This window comes from Kwoniella pini, chromosome 1 (assembly GCF_000512605.2).
Source record: "Kwoniella pini CBS 10737 chromosome 1, complete sequence".
In the NCBI taxonomy this organism is placed as follows: Eukaryota; Fungi; Basidiomycota; class Tremellomycetes; order Tremellales; family Cryptococcaceae; genus Kwoniella; species Kwoniella pini.
Window position 1 is genome coordinate 1211304 of NC_091716.1, and position 15562 is coordinate 1226865.

Genomic DNA, 15562 nt, shown 5'->3' on the forward strand with positions numbered 1-15562 from the left:
AACATGTGAACACAAAAAGCTCACCGTGCAGTCGTCTCGACAACGGATTTGGGACCAATACACACAGGATATCTAAATTGATTTACATTCTTTACGGAAAGAATTCGCTAACTAAACTTATCTCAAGCCACTTATAATCTGATCATGCCATCAACCGACACCACAGGGACATCTTCTGCTCTCAGCAGAGCTATCTCGCCTTTCAATCCTGGTCGAAGCTCTGGTGAGAGCACAACAACTACTTCTACTGCTGGGGGCACAATCGTTCCCTCCTCAAGGGAGATTGGCGCTCAACGATTGCTTAGTAAGTCGTATGGTTCACATATGGAAAGAGTCAAGCTGATTGAAGTTTAGGAGATATTGATGATGCGGCCTGGACAGCTGGTGTAGGGGAAGTAGCTCCATCTCATCGCTACATCTTCGAAGGGGAATAATCATGTTTCCGCTGATATGTATGACTGATCTTTCGCTTTGCGTTCATGTGCTATTTGAAGCAATCATACCTAACATCACTTGCCATGACCAATGTTGCAACGTGTAGAGACGCCCTTTTCCGATTGAGCTGACGAGATGGTCACGATTCGTTTGCGTCTCAAGTGTAATTTACGATTCTAGTAGAATTGATTTGACAATCATTCAGACTCTCAAATTAAGAATATATGCATACTGGCTGAACGTGTTCTTTGATTAAATCATCTTAGCTATTCGATTATACAGTTTCATCTAAATAATCAATTCAATCGCCTCTAATACCTTTACAAGCTTTATCTCTTAAATTTCCTTTTTTGCCAGCTTGAGTAGCATTATTAAATTGTACTTTAGTAAGATCAAACTTTGAAAATCGATCAAAAATTAAATTAGCTATATATACACAATTGATCTGAAATAATGAAAAGAACACTGTAAAACAAACCTCTTGACAAATTTCATCATTATTACAAGCTTTTAAACCTAAAGTAAAAATCTTTTCTAAAAATTTTTCTTTTTTATCTGGTGTCCAAGGACTACTATTAGGAGTAATTATACCTTGATTATTATTCTTTTTAGGTGTTGAAATTGAATTAGATTGTTTGATTTTTTTGTTTTTGATAGGTGTTGAAGGAAGTTTAGGTTTAATTTCATTTAATTCTTTTTGTGTAGGTTTATCATTTGTTGATGATGTGTTTGGTGATGAGGATTCAGGAGAAGAAGTATAAGATCTTTTCATTTTATTGATTTTTTCTAATTAAAACAAATGATCTCGTCAGCTCTATCAATCAAACTTCGTAACGCATGGGGTTTTCTGGAGAATAAATGACTGACATTGAATTGTGGAGAGTGTCTTTCGTGAGATTGGTTTGCTCAGTTAGCAGTATTGACCAGAAGGAAAAGAGAATATGAAGAAAAAGAATATAAATTCGAAAGGAAAAGAATTACGATTACAATTTTTATAAATCATGATTTGTACAGTTTTGACTCAAATGAATGATAAAATACCCAAATGATGTTTCCTTGACAACCGGTAAGAGACAACAAATACTCAATATTTTATGCGCTGACGAGAAAAATTTAAATCATGCCTTATGCTTCATGAAAACTAAAGCAAATGTTAGATTCATGCAGGTTCATCGAAATATTTCTATTATACATCAAGTAAAATATCGTATAATCGTCAATGTATTGTTCATCCCTTTTTAACAGCCGCAACAGCTTTACTTCTAAAATTACCTTTGATAGTAGTAAGCTGATTAATAAGTTGTCTTTTATTCAAATCAAGCTACATCATCCAATATCTCGTCAGCTCTTTTTTTCCAATTCATCATTCGATCAAAGTAGAAATTTTATACTCACTCTTTGAGCTATTTGATCTAGATTAGCAGCTTTATATCCTAAAGCAATGATTTCATCCATGAATTGTTTTCGCTTATCGGCTGTCCATTCGCCATTTGTTGGTGAGATAGGAGAAGATTCTTTGTTTTTAACTCGTTTCTTAGGTGGAGTTTTGTTTGTTTCGAATTTCACGGCGAAGTCTTTGATATTGTTTTGTTTGTGAGGAAGTTCATACGGCACGAATTGGTAAGATTCCATGGTGTTTTTCTTGGTAATGATAATTGTTTCGGACTCGGGCGAAGTACTGGGAGATCTCTTCATAGTGTTCAAGCTTTACAGACGAGGTCGAGGCAATTATAAAGACAGAACCGCAGGAGGTACTAAATCAGTATTGTCAGCTGTCAAAGCAGTTAGAATATAATGGGAGAACGAAAGTCCCACTCACTGTCTAATTTTCGCTATATTTTAACTGTTGGGTAAGTTGACAAGGTATTTGAAGTTGCGATTTCCGTTTGTGCTTAGCAAGTAGAAAAACAAAGAGAGTCTGGTCAAGGCTGATTTTTTGGATACTTATACAAAAGCAATTGCATAAGCTTTGCTTGACGACCAAGGAATACTACGTCATTGCCATCAAATCTCACTCCTCAACGCCCACTCATTCTAACGAATTATAATCTATGTCCACGATCGCCATAATTTGACAGGTAACCCAAGTATCACTTCATACCATAATTCTTCGACTATCAAGCCTTTAAGCCAATGCATATTCAGATCAGGTTCAACCCCTCTTCCAATTCGACAAAGTTGCCATTCATGCCACATTGTAGATATTCCAGCTCCTACCAATTTGATACTATTTTTCGTATCCGATCCACCCAGAATAAATTTCATAAGTTTTGATCCAGGTATATTGTATCCTCCAAATCTTGCTTGTTCATCCGATATATTTTCGTTCAAAATGATTTTTGAGGGTAAATGTGGATACAAACATGCTGGTCTACCAATTCCTACTAAATCACATGCTTTATTTTTCAAAGAGGATACTATGAGATTTCGATCATGTAATCCACCTGTAAGTAATATAGCTGGACCATTTGGGGAAGCAGGAATAAATGGTAAAAGTGTTGAAGTGAAGTGAGCAAATAATGATTGACGCGTTGATCTGGAAGAAGTAGATGAGGGTGATTTGATTGATTCAGGAGAAGCGAATGCAGGCGATGAATAAGTTCCACCTGAAATTTCTATTATATCCAATATTGACCACGATATGAGTGTCTTGACTATTTGAGTAGCTTGTTTTTCATCGATGCCTAAGGAGATAATCGTATAGTGTTAGTATTGGACCCAGGATATGACAACAAGAGGTATTACGACTCACCTCCTTGGACGAAATCAGAACAATTGATTTTGACCGCCTTTATGAAGCTCTTACTCGTATTGTCCTGGATACCTTTCAAGATTAGGTAAAGTAGATGAAGTCTGATCGGAATATAGTCAGGTACATTAGGTAGTGGCTTAGGACGAGGATTTGTCTTTCCGAGGTTTATCAGTCGAAGTACTCAAAGCCGGCCGCGATCGGACTTACAAGGGGAGATAGATATTCAGCAAGTAGATATCCATGAGCCGAATGAACTTGTACACCATCCCAACCGGCCTTTTCAGCAAGTACAGCGCCATCAATGAATTTTTTCACGATCTCCAACCATTCGTCTGATTTAACGATTTGGCGGGACTTTACTGGCCAGACTGCTCTACTCCATATCCATCCTATCGGTCCATCTGAGACTGTTGGTCGATCTCTACATGGTGCAATGGCTGCTTCCCATGGCCATCGAGACAAGTTGATTGTCGAAGAAGATTGTAAGCCGGGATGGGATATTTGCATGACTAGTAGGGGAGATGTTGCGGTTTCGTGAACTGTTGAGGCAAGTTTCGTATATGCTTTGAGGGTTGATGAATGGGACGGCAGAGTCAGATCATGTGGAGACGCTAGATGTCTAGAATCGATTTGTACATTTCCTGATACCAGAAGGGATATCAGATTCCACAGTAGTCGAACTACAAAGATGCAACTTGATGCTTACCAGAGATGATTATACCCCATCCGCCTTTTGCCCATTCGTTGTACAGATTGGAATGACCTTTCCGAGGAGTACCTCCGCCAAGTCCAATACCTTCAGCCATTGCGGCCTGAATTTCGGATGAAGTCAGCGTTGACAGTAGGATGAAACTAGACATTGGCTGAGAATGTCTCCAATCTGGTCGCTTACCTTGACCAGCCTGTTCCTCACGACAACTCCATTTGGAAGGGCCAATGGTTGACTGATGGCACGGACATCGTCTAAGACCATGTTCGTCTGACCTCTCATGGCCATATCTTCCCTCGAGGGTCCTCAGTACACTGCTTCTCTGCGTCAGGTGAACATAAGCAGTATCAATTTAAAAGACTTAAACAAAATATCTCCTATACGAAAAAGTCAGACACGATTGTTGTTAAAGAAAACACTGGTGCCCCACATACCGTCTCGGTGTATAAATTGATCCCGTTTGCACTTGCCACTAGGCAATCCAAGGCACATTCTAAACATCTCTTCACTCATTTCATCTTTCTTGCATTCCTTTCTCTTTATCAATTGACAGTCCTCCTACCGCTGTCAAGAAAGACTCTTCAGGATGGCTTCCGAAGATGAAGCTCTGGGATCAGTAGCTTCTTTCGGTCTATCAAGTGTCTTAGCGGGAGCAGGCATTGATTTATCTTCACTGGGATCTTTCTTAGGTGAAGGTGGAGGAAGTTCTTCAAAACAAATTGCAGAGATAGAAGCTGAAGACAATGATGAAGATAAATATATGAGTGATCCATTTTCAGATGGAGATGTAGAAGAAAATGCCGAAGATAGAAAAAGGGAGGAAGAAGCTAGGAAAAGAGAAGAAGAAAGATGGATTAGAAAAGGTATGGAATTGGCCAATAATTTGTCTATTGGAGATAAGGGAAAATCAAAGATGGTTGATAATGTTAAAAGTAAGAAAGAGAAAGAATTAGACCAAGTAAAGAAAATTTGGCCTGGATTCGAACCTGGCAAGAGGCTTAGAATGAGTGAAGTTTTCTATGAAACTCCTCAAGATAGGCGTACTTTGGCAATACAGAAGCGGAAGAAACGTAAATTACAAAATAGGAAAGAGAGTGAGTATCTTGATTTGCCAAGTTATCATTACTAGTCTCAAAGAACGATGATCGATTTCGTATATTTGGGTCTAGTGATGAACTGATTCTTCCTTAGTGTCTTTCACGATAGATCCTCAAACAATATCAAACCTTCCAGCAAGTTTCCTTCTTCCGTCCTTACCGCATCTCAACCACACTTCATTGGGCGAACCAAATTATAAAGCCCCGATTGGCTCATTCTTTGACAAGGCATGGATCAAAGAGGCCAGAGCTAAGCGGAGGAAGGAGATGATGAAGCCTCCTGCTGGGGTCACCACTGACAATCGCGAGGACGGAATCGACCATTTCGTGGAATGGCAAGATGATTTGTCGGGACATGCTCTAGAGCTAGAAGAATGGGAGAAAAGGATTGTCATGTGCTCCATGTAAGCTGAAGAACACCTTCTGGTAACAGTGATAAACTCAGCTTATATAATGTACTTAGAGATCAACCTGCTACCAAATCGTTCGAACCACTTGCCCCGCGTAATGGGATCCTGGATTCCGGTGATTGGCTCAACGACGTGATATGGGATGCAAGGCGTCTTTCGCCGGATTTGATAGATAGTGAAGAGGAGGACGAACCATTGGAGGACAAAGCAAAGAAGGCAGTAACACAAGGAGGGGCAACACAACCTGCAATAGCCAAATTGGATCCTTTCAACCTGTCGAATGATCATTTGTATGAGCACTCTCGAGAAGCTCGTTACAGAATTAGGCAAACTTTCGGAGCTATCGAGGTGTTCCATTCTCATCCTGCAAGACAACTACAACTACCTTTCGTAAGCTTAGCTCTCTTCAGGTTGTGAGTTGAACCTGATAGCATGCTTTGGTAAATAGTACAAAACAACCTTCACCAAATCGGAAGCTCGATCATGGCATCGACCTGCGCTGCAATTTCCTATCGGTGTCACATTCTCATTCTCACGACTCAAGTCGAACCCGTCAGCTGCAGTCAGCTCCAAGAAGAAGCAGATTGTCGCGGATCCCTCGGAACGATTCAAGACTACGAAGGATCTTACGCTGGCTGAAAAAGGACCTTATGTCTTGCTAGAGTTTTCTGTAAGCTGTTATCTGATGATGCGTCTGCGCGATATAGCTAAAATATTGCTGTACCTTCGCAGGAAGAATACCCGCCAATAATGAGCAATTACGGTATGGGTACTACAATAGTCAATTATTATCGAAAAAAGGACGAGAAAGATGAGAATGTACCCAAACTTGATTTCGGTCAACCCTCAATACTTAATCCTGGAGATGCGGAACCATTCATGCTTGGATATGTAGATCGAGGGCATGTCACTCAAGTTATACATAATAATCTTATCAGAGCTCCAATCTTCCGACATACGCCCGAAACAACCGATTTCTTAGTTATAAGGCAGACTATTAATGGTCATTCGACATTCCACCTTCGAGCGATTAGCAATTTGTTTACAGTCGGTCAGACGGTACCGAATGAATCTGAAGTGCACGCTCCTCACGCCAGGAAAAATACGAATACCTCTAAGATGAGATTAATGATCATTGCATGGTTATTGATTAAAAAATCGAAGCAAAAGCGGTTTAAAATGGCCAAATTACTCAAATATTTCCCTGATCAAACGGAGTTACAGATGAGACAAAGACTCAAGGTCAAAGGAAATGTGAGCTTCCGCTGCGAGGGCTCTCGCTGGAGTACAAGCTGACCTTGTTCTGATGATTATAGGAATTCTTGACTTTCGCTAGAGGTCCCGGACCAAATCAGGGATACTGGATGTTGAATCCCGAATACTCTTTCCCTTCAGAGCGTAAAGATGTGTTAGAACTCTGTTCGCCTGAAGCAGCGGCGTTATTCGAAGCTATGCAGGTTGGTGCAAGGCATTTACATGACTCGGGTTATCACAAGACAGCCGAAGGTGGACAAGAAGATGAAGATGATGATACGGGATTAGACATCGAACAACAATTAGCGGTTTGGTCAACAACCCATAATTACAAACTTGCTGAAGCCCAGAAGGCCTGGTTGATTGTGCATGGTGAAGGGGATCCAACAGGTCGAGGGGAAGGTTTCAGTTTCCTGAGAACAAATATGAAAAATTACTTTTTGAGAAAAGGGGAGACTGAACAAGGTCGACGATGTGAGTTTTATGTCTGACGCCCATCTGCAGTTGGATACGTAGCAGGACCCAAAGCTAATGCGATTCGTTGATTTGCAGTGGAAGCTGAAGCCAAAGCTGGAGGAGCGGTAGTGAAGATATCCAATGCAGAGCAAAATAGGATATACGAAGAAGAAAAGAGAAAAGTATGGGATTTACAATGGAATTCATTGTCTAATCCTACACCACCAGAAATCGAAGACGAAGACGGCGATCAATTCGGTCGATTGAACGTATCTACTCCAGCTGGATTAGGTCCGAGATTCAACAGAGCGGATAGTAGAAGAGCTTTCTCCCGAGGCAACTCAATGGCGCATACTCCGATGTATGCTGATTCTCCTAGGGAAATGTCTCCTGCAATGAGTTTGGATGGGGAGAGTGCTTATACTGGAGCGAATCCTACGGCAGGGAAAGTATTGCGAATTAAAAGAAAGGTGAGTCTTATTGAGTTGCGGTGGCTTTCTCATGTTATTATTGTGGGATAGCTGATGATTGAATTTTTGCTAGATCAAGGGAAAAGAACAAGTTGAAATTGTCAGAGATCCAGCTGTAATAGCAAGTTATCTTCGAAGATTGGAAGATAAGAAATTGGAATATTATATGGATAATTACGATAAATTAGGTCCGACAGGTAATACAGAAGATGATGAAATTAGGAAAGCAGCGTGAGTTGAATAAAATTATGATAATCTAAATTGATCATTTTGGACTGATTTTGAGAGATTTGATAATAGTTTGAGAAAAAAGATTGAACAATATAAATTGAATCAACAAAGAAGAATGATGAGAAGAAAATATCAAAGTAAAACATTAGATACAGAAATTGATGGAATTGATATGGAAGGTGGAAAAAGAAAATGTGGTGCATGTGGTCAAATTGGACATACGAAAGCAAATAAAAATTGTCCAATGTTTAATCCTTCTTCTATCGCTCCTTCTCCTTCAATGTCAACTGGTGGAACTCCTTCTGCATTTGGACCTTATACACCTGTTGATACGATTGATAGTGTTCCTACACCAAGTACATCTTTCAAAATTAAATTAGGGCTTGGTCAGAGGTAGAAGCGTTTGAAAGGTAATTTAATCCGTTCTATCTTGCAGAATATGTATTTTATTATCTGGTAGATCTAAAATGACGAAAATATCATTGAATCTCTTGTGCCGTGCGCGTACCTGAGAACATTAATCTTGAATTCTCATAGACGCGTTTCAACGTAATAAATACTCTACTAGTAGGGTTTTCTTTTAAACGTATGTGATTTTCTCACGTGCTTCGCGTGACAACCTTTCGGCTTATTTTTTTACTTTAAATGGTAATTTTATCAAAATCGGAATTCGGAAGCTAAGACAAAAGAAATAAATTACGAGTAAATCTTAATATGAGGATGAAAGCGCGTGCATGCTTTTTGATTTTGTAGTGTCATTTAGTATAATTCCTATGGAGTTTGAACATTACTTTGATATACACTCGTCATTGCATGCTCTTTTAATTCATTCTTATACTAGATGTTCTAGACTATCATCAAGGGTTTGATCATTTAGAAGGTATATATATATATATGGAGTAAGTTGAAACGCGATTTCGGACAATACACGAATTTCAACAAGAAGGACGGTCTGTGCGATAAATAAATTCAAAGAATAACCATAATCATAATCATAATCATTTTACTGTGTATTCAATACATCAAGTAAAGTTTGACAGTCACATGTTATATAAATTATAAGTAAAATCGCGTATCGCATTAGAACGAATAATAGAAACTCGTACTTCAACTAGAAACAGAGCCAGGGCTAAACAACGATCAAACGGACACCTTTGTGTAAGTTTCATCACTCAAAACCAGGTATATCACGTTAATCTCTTATCAACAATCCTTTTACAAATGAAATACCCTTTGACTGAATCATTTGTCCACATTACTATACTAATCAACCCTTTTTCCTCTCAATATCATCTTTCAAACCTCCCTTGTCACTTTTTTGAACTCCCTTTGCTTCGACTGCTAACCATAAATCATCCAAATCATTAGATCTACAAAAATGTCACAAATAACTTCTGCAATACCATCAACATCATCTTCATCCTCACGTCACCATCAAATTATGTCTACAGCTACAACAGTACCGCTCAAAGTGCCTGCCCCCATCTCTAATAACTCGAATCCTAATGCCAACGCATATGCAAGTGGTTCAATCAGCAGGAAAGTGGGCGGAAAAGAATTACGGTCTTCAAGAAGGAGAGGAGGAAGTACCGGTCCTCCTGTTATTCTAGGAGGTGGTGTAGGAGCAATTGGTAAAGCTGCTGAACTAGGTGTACAGAATGTGAGTTCGAATTTTTTATCGCAATCCTTGACATTTCAAACATACCGATTCTGGTAATAAGCGGCTGCTTCAGACCAGCTGGAGGTATAAAGGAAGTGATCAAAGGTTGTTGCGATTGACACGGATACCTTGGTGTAAGGAAGAATAGACGTGGTTGATAGATCATTGGACGATGGGGATAATACTGATTAACTTGATCTGCACTGATTCAGCTCGACCCATATTCAACGCTGTACAACAAACCTGCTGTTGCACAGAAGTCACGATCAACTTCACCTGCACCAAATATACCGCTGCAACAACCAACAGTAGCATACCCTTCGCCGCCTAAATCACCAATTTTTGCGAGCCCGACTTCGACTTTGCAGTCTGGCAGCGCAACATCCGAGAAGAGTGGAAGTGGCAGCGGTAGCGCAAGTAGACACAGTAATAGTAGCAGGAGTAGACAGAGCAGGTCTCCTGGACCCAATCCTAGTGTTCCGAGTGCCAGTGCAAGCACGTCGACAAATTCATTATCCACAACCGCCTCTACATCGTCTAGGACGCTTAAGACTCCTCATTCGACTAAAACGGAACATAATCCAATTATCGCTTCCGCTTCAGGCAGTACTCTAGATCATACATCTTCGCCTTCCGTACCTTTAGCCGTGCAAAGAGCAAAATCAATTCAACAACAAAATCATTCGCCTACGCCTGTACGAACGCAAGTTCCGCCTATGGCACAAGGTCCTCTGCCACCTACACCGCTGATTGACGAGAACAAGTACCGAGGATCAACAGAACCACTCAATATCCCACCGAATCGTGGTAGAACACCACCACCTTTAGAGGTCAAAGAGAACCGTCTGAGCCAGAATTGGATACACATAGAGACACCTGACCGCGATAAGGACGGCTCACCTACAGAGCCTGTCATCCCCGCTCGAAACAACGCTAGATTGCCTGTAGCGAAGATGATCCCGGTCAAAAAGTTGAGTAGCGACCTTGCACCAACAGATAGACCACTTTTGGAAAGGAATCAATCAGCACCGCCTCTTTCACCTACTCCTCAGCCGCAAAAAGGGGCCAGAAAATCACTTGATCAGCTTAGAACTACGAGCCCATCCCCTGCATCAAGATCACGACAAGCGTCTCTTTCTACTCCTCCAACCTCGATTTTGGACGCCGCTATTCCCAACTCATCCCACTCATTGTGGCGGAATGGTAGTCCTAAATCAGAGAAACCACCTATGTTCACCAGAAGGTCGGAGGATCTACTTAGAACAACAAATGAGACTGCACCGACCAAGAAGGAGATCAGAGCTATGCAACAGCGAACTCTCGGTGTAGCCAGCACTGCTGGACTTGCCCCACCGGCTGACCTGGAGAAGAAAGCCGCTGGCTTATCCCTCAAAAAGAGCTCTGGAGCTCTCAAGGCACTATTCCAACGCGGTGCGAGTGGGAAAGGCAAAGAAAAAGAAAAGAGCGAGATTACATCTGTGACGCGAAGGCGACCTTCAGGAGATGAGTTGAGAAGACCATCTCGCGACGAGTCGAGAAGAAAATCTGGGGATGAACTGCGAAGACCTTCTGGTGAACAGCGTGGACGACCTTCTTTGGGCTTCAGACCATCACTCTCCCCAGTTCAGAATCTGAGTGGCGAAGCTTCCAAAACCCAAGGTAGAGCATCTTTCTCAGCTGATCGAACGATGTACCCTACCCCTCCGCCCATAATACGAGCAGCATCGACAGACGCTTCCCCTCTGCTCAACGTAGCTGGTCCATCGAAACCTCACACCGTCAGCCAAGATACTGTCCAGCCGAAGACGGCAACGCAATTTGCTCAGCTGCGAACAGTTTCACCTGCATCGGCTCCGTCTGAACAATCTCCCGAAACCCCTTCATCGGATATAATCCCCTCTTCATCATTGCCATACCTCAGCGCAATGGCGAACAGAGTGTCTCTTGCTCCTCCCGCTGTAATTGCGCCTGCACCAAAGATGGAGGAAATCTCGTCAGTCGGCAAATTGCCGGAATCTTCAGGTTCGACACCGCGAGCATCAGATGCAACACCTACCGAGATCTCACCTATCAAATACTCAAAATCCCTGCATTTACTTTCGTTACCTGACCTAGACCTAGACTTCGATCTCGGTTTCGATAAATTCAATGCACGTGCGTTCCATATCGGAGAATCACCTTCGACACCCAGACGATCGCCCCGAAGTCCTCGTAGTCCCTATAGAAGAGCAAAAGCTTCATCAAGAGAATCTCCGGCACGTTCTTACTCTACCAGATCACCTCGAGCAACTCCCATCCCCCCGACACTCCAACGGACGGCTTCCGAAAGAAGACGATCGCAAAGTTTCGACGGACCCACGGATAGTATACCCATGCTTGATGATTTCTGGAAATCACCAAGCGATATGGGTACAAGTGTAAACTCGACTGCCACCACAGGATACATTTCGCCTTCGGTGGCCAAATTTTTCGCTGCCGCATCTTCGTCTTCCGTCCCTATGCTCAGCAAACCGCAAGTGTCGCCAAAGAAGCTTGTGTCTCTCGCACCTGAATTCGATGAAGTCCGATCTCGAAGCAGATCCAGATCCAATTCATCTCGAATCTCGTCTTCGGATCATATCAGAACACCTTCGAATGCCTCTTCCACAAACGAAACTCCATCTCCTTCCCCGCCTCAAACACCTCCAGAGAGGCATCTGGAAGGACTAGGATTCGGTGACATCTCGCCCGAAGGTACGGTGATCGCTGAGACTCCCTCGCCTGAACCAGCACAAATCAAGGAGGAGACTGTGATCATCAAGAAACCAGCAGAACTCAGCATAGCGCCTAATATACCACTGCCCGCTACGCCTGTCGCTTTGGCGTCGCCAGCACTCATCGAATCACCTAAAGCTGTCGAACATGAAGGTACAGTGGTCGAGGAGAAGCAAGAACTGCCCAAACCAAGAAAGCGTGACATGTCGCTTATGAGCAGGAGTCTCATTGTCAATCCCGATCCTAGCTTGACTATTCGAGCGCTGGGCAAAGAAGTGGAACGCTTGCTATACGCTTTCAGGTATCCCTCGCAGGGTGTCACTTCAGCCGATAGAGCTACTATGCTCAGGAATGATTTGCTCAATGTGATGCTCGAAGTCGATCGAAGAGCTTATGATTCTGCTGAGGAGCCAGCTTACATCATGCTTCGAGCTGCATGTTTCGAGTGGTGTGATGCCCTTTTGTTCGAGCTACGGGTCGAACAGCCTGCCAATGAACGAGGTGCTTGCCTTGAAGGTCTTGCGGCAGTCATTGAGAGGTAAGCTGAATGTTGTCATCCAGTTCGTAGCGGCTAACGACACTTTGCACAGCGCTTGCCTCTCGGAACAAGCTCTGAAGCAGTCACCCGCCCATCAAGCCAAGTTCACCCAAATGATGATCAAGTGCATGACTTTTGTCATGAGCAAACTTGGAGCTAAAGGTGTCTTCCATAATACTCTCCTCTTCAGTGGTCGATTCCTCGCTTTCGCGTTCTTCAGGATCCCCCATGTCGGCGAACAATTAGTTACTGTACTTCAACCTCCCAAGGGAGCTCTGATGAGATTCACCAAGAGCATCATGATGGGTGTCCCACAATGTCCGGTCAAACCTGAATATCCTCGACACCTCTTGCCTTTGTGTTTCGACAATTCGCGAGCTTATACCGCTAGACTCGCTTCCCTATCCGCTGAATTTCCAACCGAGGAAGAAAGAGACGCGTTCCTTTTCCAACCTGGAAATTGGCTACGAAGATGGCAATCAGACGATTCCGAACTTTTCCCAGCATTCTACAGGGCTTACCATCGACAACTCGCCATCTACCTTGGTCCAGTTGTAGGATACTATGAATCCCTCAATCGACCCTTACCAGCTTCAGAATTGATGCGAGCTCCAGGATACGCTCATCTAGCTACCATCTTCGCTAAGAAATGTCACTCGTATATCCTTGGTTCCGTCAATGCAGTGACGACCTCTTCGTCTTCAACCAATTTCGAAGCTACGGAGACCGCTGGTTTCCGAGGATCACAGAAACCACCCGTATTGGAAACTGCTAACAGAAGATTAGTTGAAACAATTTCTACTTTCGCAAATTTGAAAGTGATGATTCCTGATTACCAGAAAAGAAGAATGATAGAATGTGATGGAACTCAACTCTGGACGGATATGATCGACATTTGGACCAAAAATTTGATCTCGAAGACTTCTCTTTACGCCCCCAAGGGAGTATTTTCGTTATTCGATTTGTTGGATGGAATTGTCGATCCGCCTTACGAAACTACTTCTTTCTCAATCTCGGAACTAGGTCATGCACAACAATTGGAAAGTCAACCGATACATTCGTTACTTGATATCCCACATCTAATTTACGTGGTACGGCTAATCTTGACTCAAGGTGAACATGCTCTGACATTGGTGAAAGCTATTGCTTTTGTCTTTACACATTGGGAAGTTTTGACTGCTCGATCGGAAGATAGGAGAGAATTGTGTTTAGGATTATTGTTACAAAAAGACCTATTTGAAAGACTTTTGCTATTTTGGTCGCAATCTGTCCGATCATACGTTCTTCGACTCGTAGTGAGTGACCCATCAGATGTAAGCCCTTCTGGGTCGAGTGTTAAGCTGAAGTGGTCATTTCACCAGGTGTTCCGACTAGGTCACATACATACTAAAAAGGAGGACGGCTCTGCCCATTTGGTGGAAATCGAATCTGTTAAATTACTTCAAACTCGTCTCAATCGAATCAAGCGAAGACACGATGAGCTTGAACCTAAATCATATGGTCTCGAGGATGATAATACGAAGGAAGAACCGATTCCTCTGACACCGGTGTCGGAGAACGGTTTCGGTAGTATCGGAATGCCAAGAAGTAAATCTACAATAACTATGGTGGCTGATAGTCCGAAGTATGCACCGCCTGTCAACAAAGCTGAGAAGCTTTTAGGTTTGGGATTGGGAATTGAGAATCAGGATCGAAAATCAAGTTCCGCTACGAGATCTACTCAAGATGGGAGCATTCTACAAAGAGGTGAAACTGATGAGCTACCGGGATCAGCTGGGAAAATCGGTAAAGCTACTAATTGGTTCAAGAAATCGTTTGGTAACAAAAAGAAAAGAAAGGATAATTCGTCAAACTCGCCCTCACCTTCAAACACTCCTGTTTTAGGTGAAGATTCTTCTTCTACTCCGGAGGCATTTGGTGGATCACCAAATTCCAACAAAGCTTCACCTAAAATGATGATTCCTGAAATCCATACAGAAGATGCTTCGCCTAATTTGAAGACTATCGATTGTCCAACTGAATCAACCGGTAATGAAAGAAAAGGTAAACCTGCAACTATAATTACCAATTCACCATACGGCAAATCTCAAACTTCGTTAAACTCACCTAAAAATGGAAACTTCTCATTTGAATTTGAATTACCAACTACTTCACCTAGATCAGATACATTTGATCCAACTCCTCAACTTCCTTCTTCTCCGTCTAAACCTCTGACTGGTGATAGAAGATTAAGTCAAGGTTCACAAATACAAACTCCTGTTAGTCCAAATAAAAGAGAACCACCTTCACCACATATGTCAAAATCTTTCTCTAAAAGATCATCATTACTTCCACCAAAAACTGCTAGTGCATTAGAAGGATTAATTGGTGAAGAAGATAAAGAAAAATTACGCTCAATTGAATCACATTCAAGTTATTCGATAAAACAAGAAGAAGATAAAGGATATGATAAGAAGTTACATGCTTATGCTATTAGAATGTTAGCTGAACTTGAAGATGCACAAAAAGAGGTAAGTTTTTTCCTCTTTGTTTCCCTTCCTTAAGAAGGGATTGGAGCTGATGAGGGATTTGCGTTTGATAGTACGATGAATGGTGGTCCGAAGGAGGAGTTGGTAAAGTAGATGGAGCGCCACCTAGATTGACTGTAGCATGGCCTTTCCATGAAGGAGAGGAATAAGTACAATGAATAGATATAGTTGATCTGACTATGAAATTAGAGATGAAGAAGAGAATTGAAATAATTCGTGTTGTATATCACATTATATTTTAGCAATCTACGAAATCATTTATTACGTG

The 15562-nt window shown here is 42.1% G+C and overlaps 6 protein-coding genes across 6 annotated transcripts; 3 read left to right on the forward strand and 3 right to left on the reverse strand.

Moving 5' to 3' along the window:
* Nucleotides 1–144: 144 nt before the first annotated feature.
* Nucleotides 145–434, forward strand: I206_100466 (uncharacterized protein; the record flags this gene model as incomplete). The annotated part of the gene is made up of 2 exons (XM_019152639.1): nt 145–304; nt 355–434. The coding sequence occupies 2 exons, from the start codon at nt 145–147 to the stop codon at nt 432–434; spliced, it is 240 nt and encodes a 79-aa protein (XP_019014777.1).
* Nucleotides 435–736: 302 nt separating this feature from the next.
* I206_100467 (uncharacterized protein) lies at nt 737–1207 on the reverse strand (the record flags this gene model as incomplete). The annotated part of the gene is made up of 2 exons (XM_019152638.1): nt 737–832; nt 914–1207. 2 exons carry the CDS (start codon nt 1205–1207, stop codon nt 737–739), a joined length of 390 nt encoding a protein of 129 aa, XP_019014776.1.
* A 456-nt stretch (nt 1208–1663) lies between these two features.
* I206_100468 (uncharacterized protein) lies at nt 1664–2130 on the reverse strand (the record flags this gene model as incomplete). Its single annotated transcript, XM_019152637.1, has 2 exons — nt 1664–1756; nt 1831–2130. The coding sequence occupies 2 exons, from the start codon at nt 2128–2130 to the stop codon at nt 1664–1666; spliced, it is 393 nt and encodes a 130-aa protein (XP_019014775.1).
* A 354-nt stretch (nt 2131–2484) lies between these two features.
* Nucleotides 2485–4178, reverse strand: I206_100469 (uncharacterized protein; the record flags this gene model as incomplete). The annotated part of the gene is made up of 5 exons (XM_019152636.1): nt 2485–3119; nt 3188–3341; nt 3395–3828; nt 3894–3999; nt 4080–4178. 5 exons carry the CDS (start codon nt 4176–4178, stop codon nt 2485–2487), a joined length of 1428 nt encoding a protein of 475 aa, XP_019014774.1.
* A 304-nt stretch (nt 4179–4482) lies between these two features.
* I206_100470 (uncharacterized protein) lies at nt 4483–8211 on the forward strand (the record flags this gene model as incomplete). The annotated part of the gene is made up of 9 exons (XM_019152635.1): nt 4483–4990; nt 5088–5397; nt 5457–5793; nt 5852–6073; nt 6136–6645; nt 6720–7131; nt 7210–7583; nt 7657–7814; nt 7884–8211. The coding sequence occupies 9 exons, from the start codon at nt 4483–4485 to the stop codon at nt 8209–8211; spliced, it is 3159 nt and encodes a 1052-aa protein (XP_019014773.1).
* Nucleotides 8212–9192: 981 nt separating this feature from the next.
* I206_100471 (uncharacterized protein) lies at nt 9193–15443 on the forward strand (the record flags this gene model as incomplete). The annotated part of the gene is made up of 5 exons (XM_070202208.1): nt 9193–9474; nt 9687–12766; nt 12819–14061; nt 14128–15276; nt 15348–15443. 5 exons carry the CDS (start codon nt 9193–9195, stop codon nt 15441–15443), a joined length of 5850 nt encoding a protein of 1949 aa, XP_070058309.1.
* Nucleotides 15444–15562: the final 119 nt, after the last annotated feature.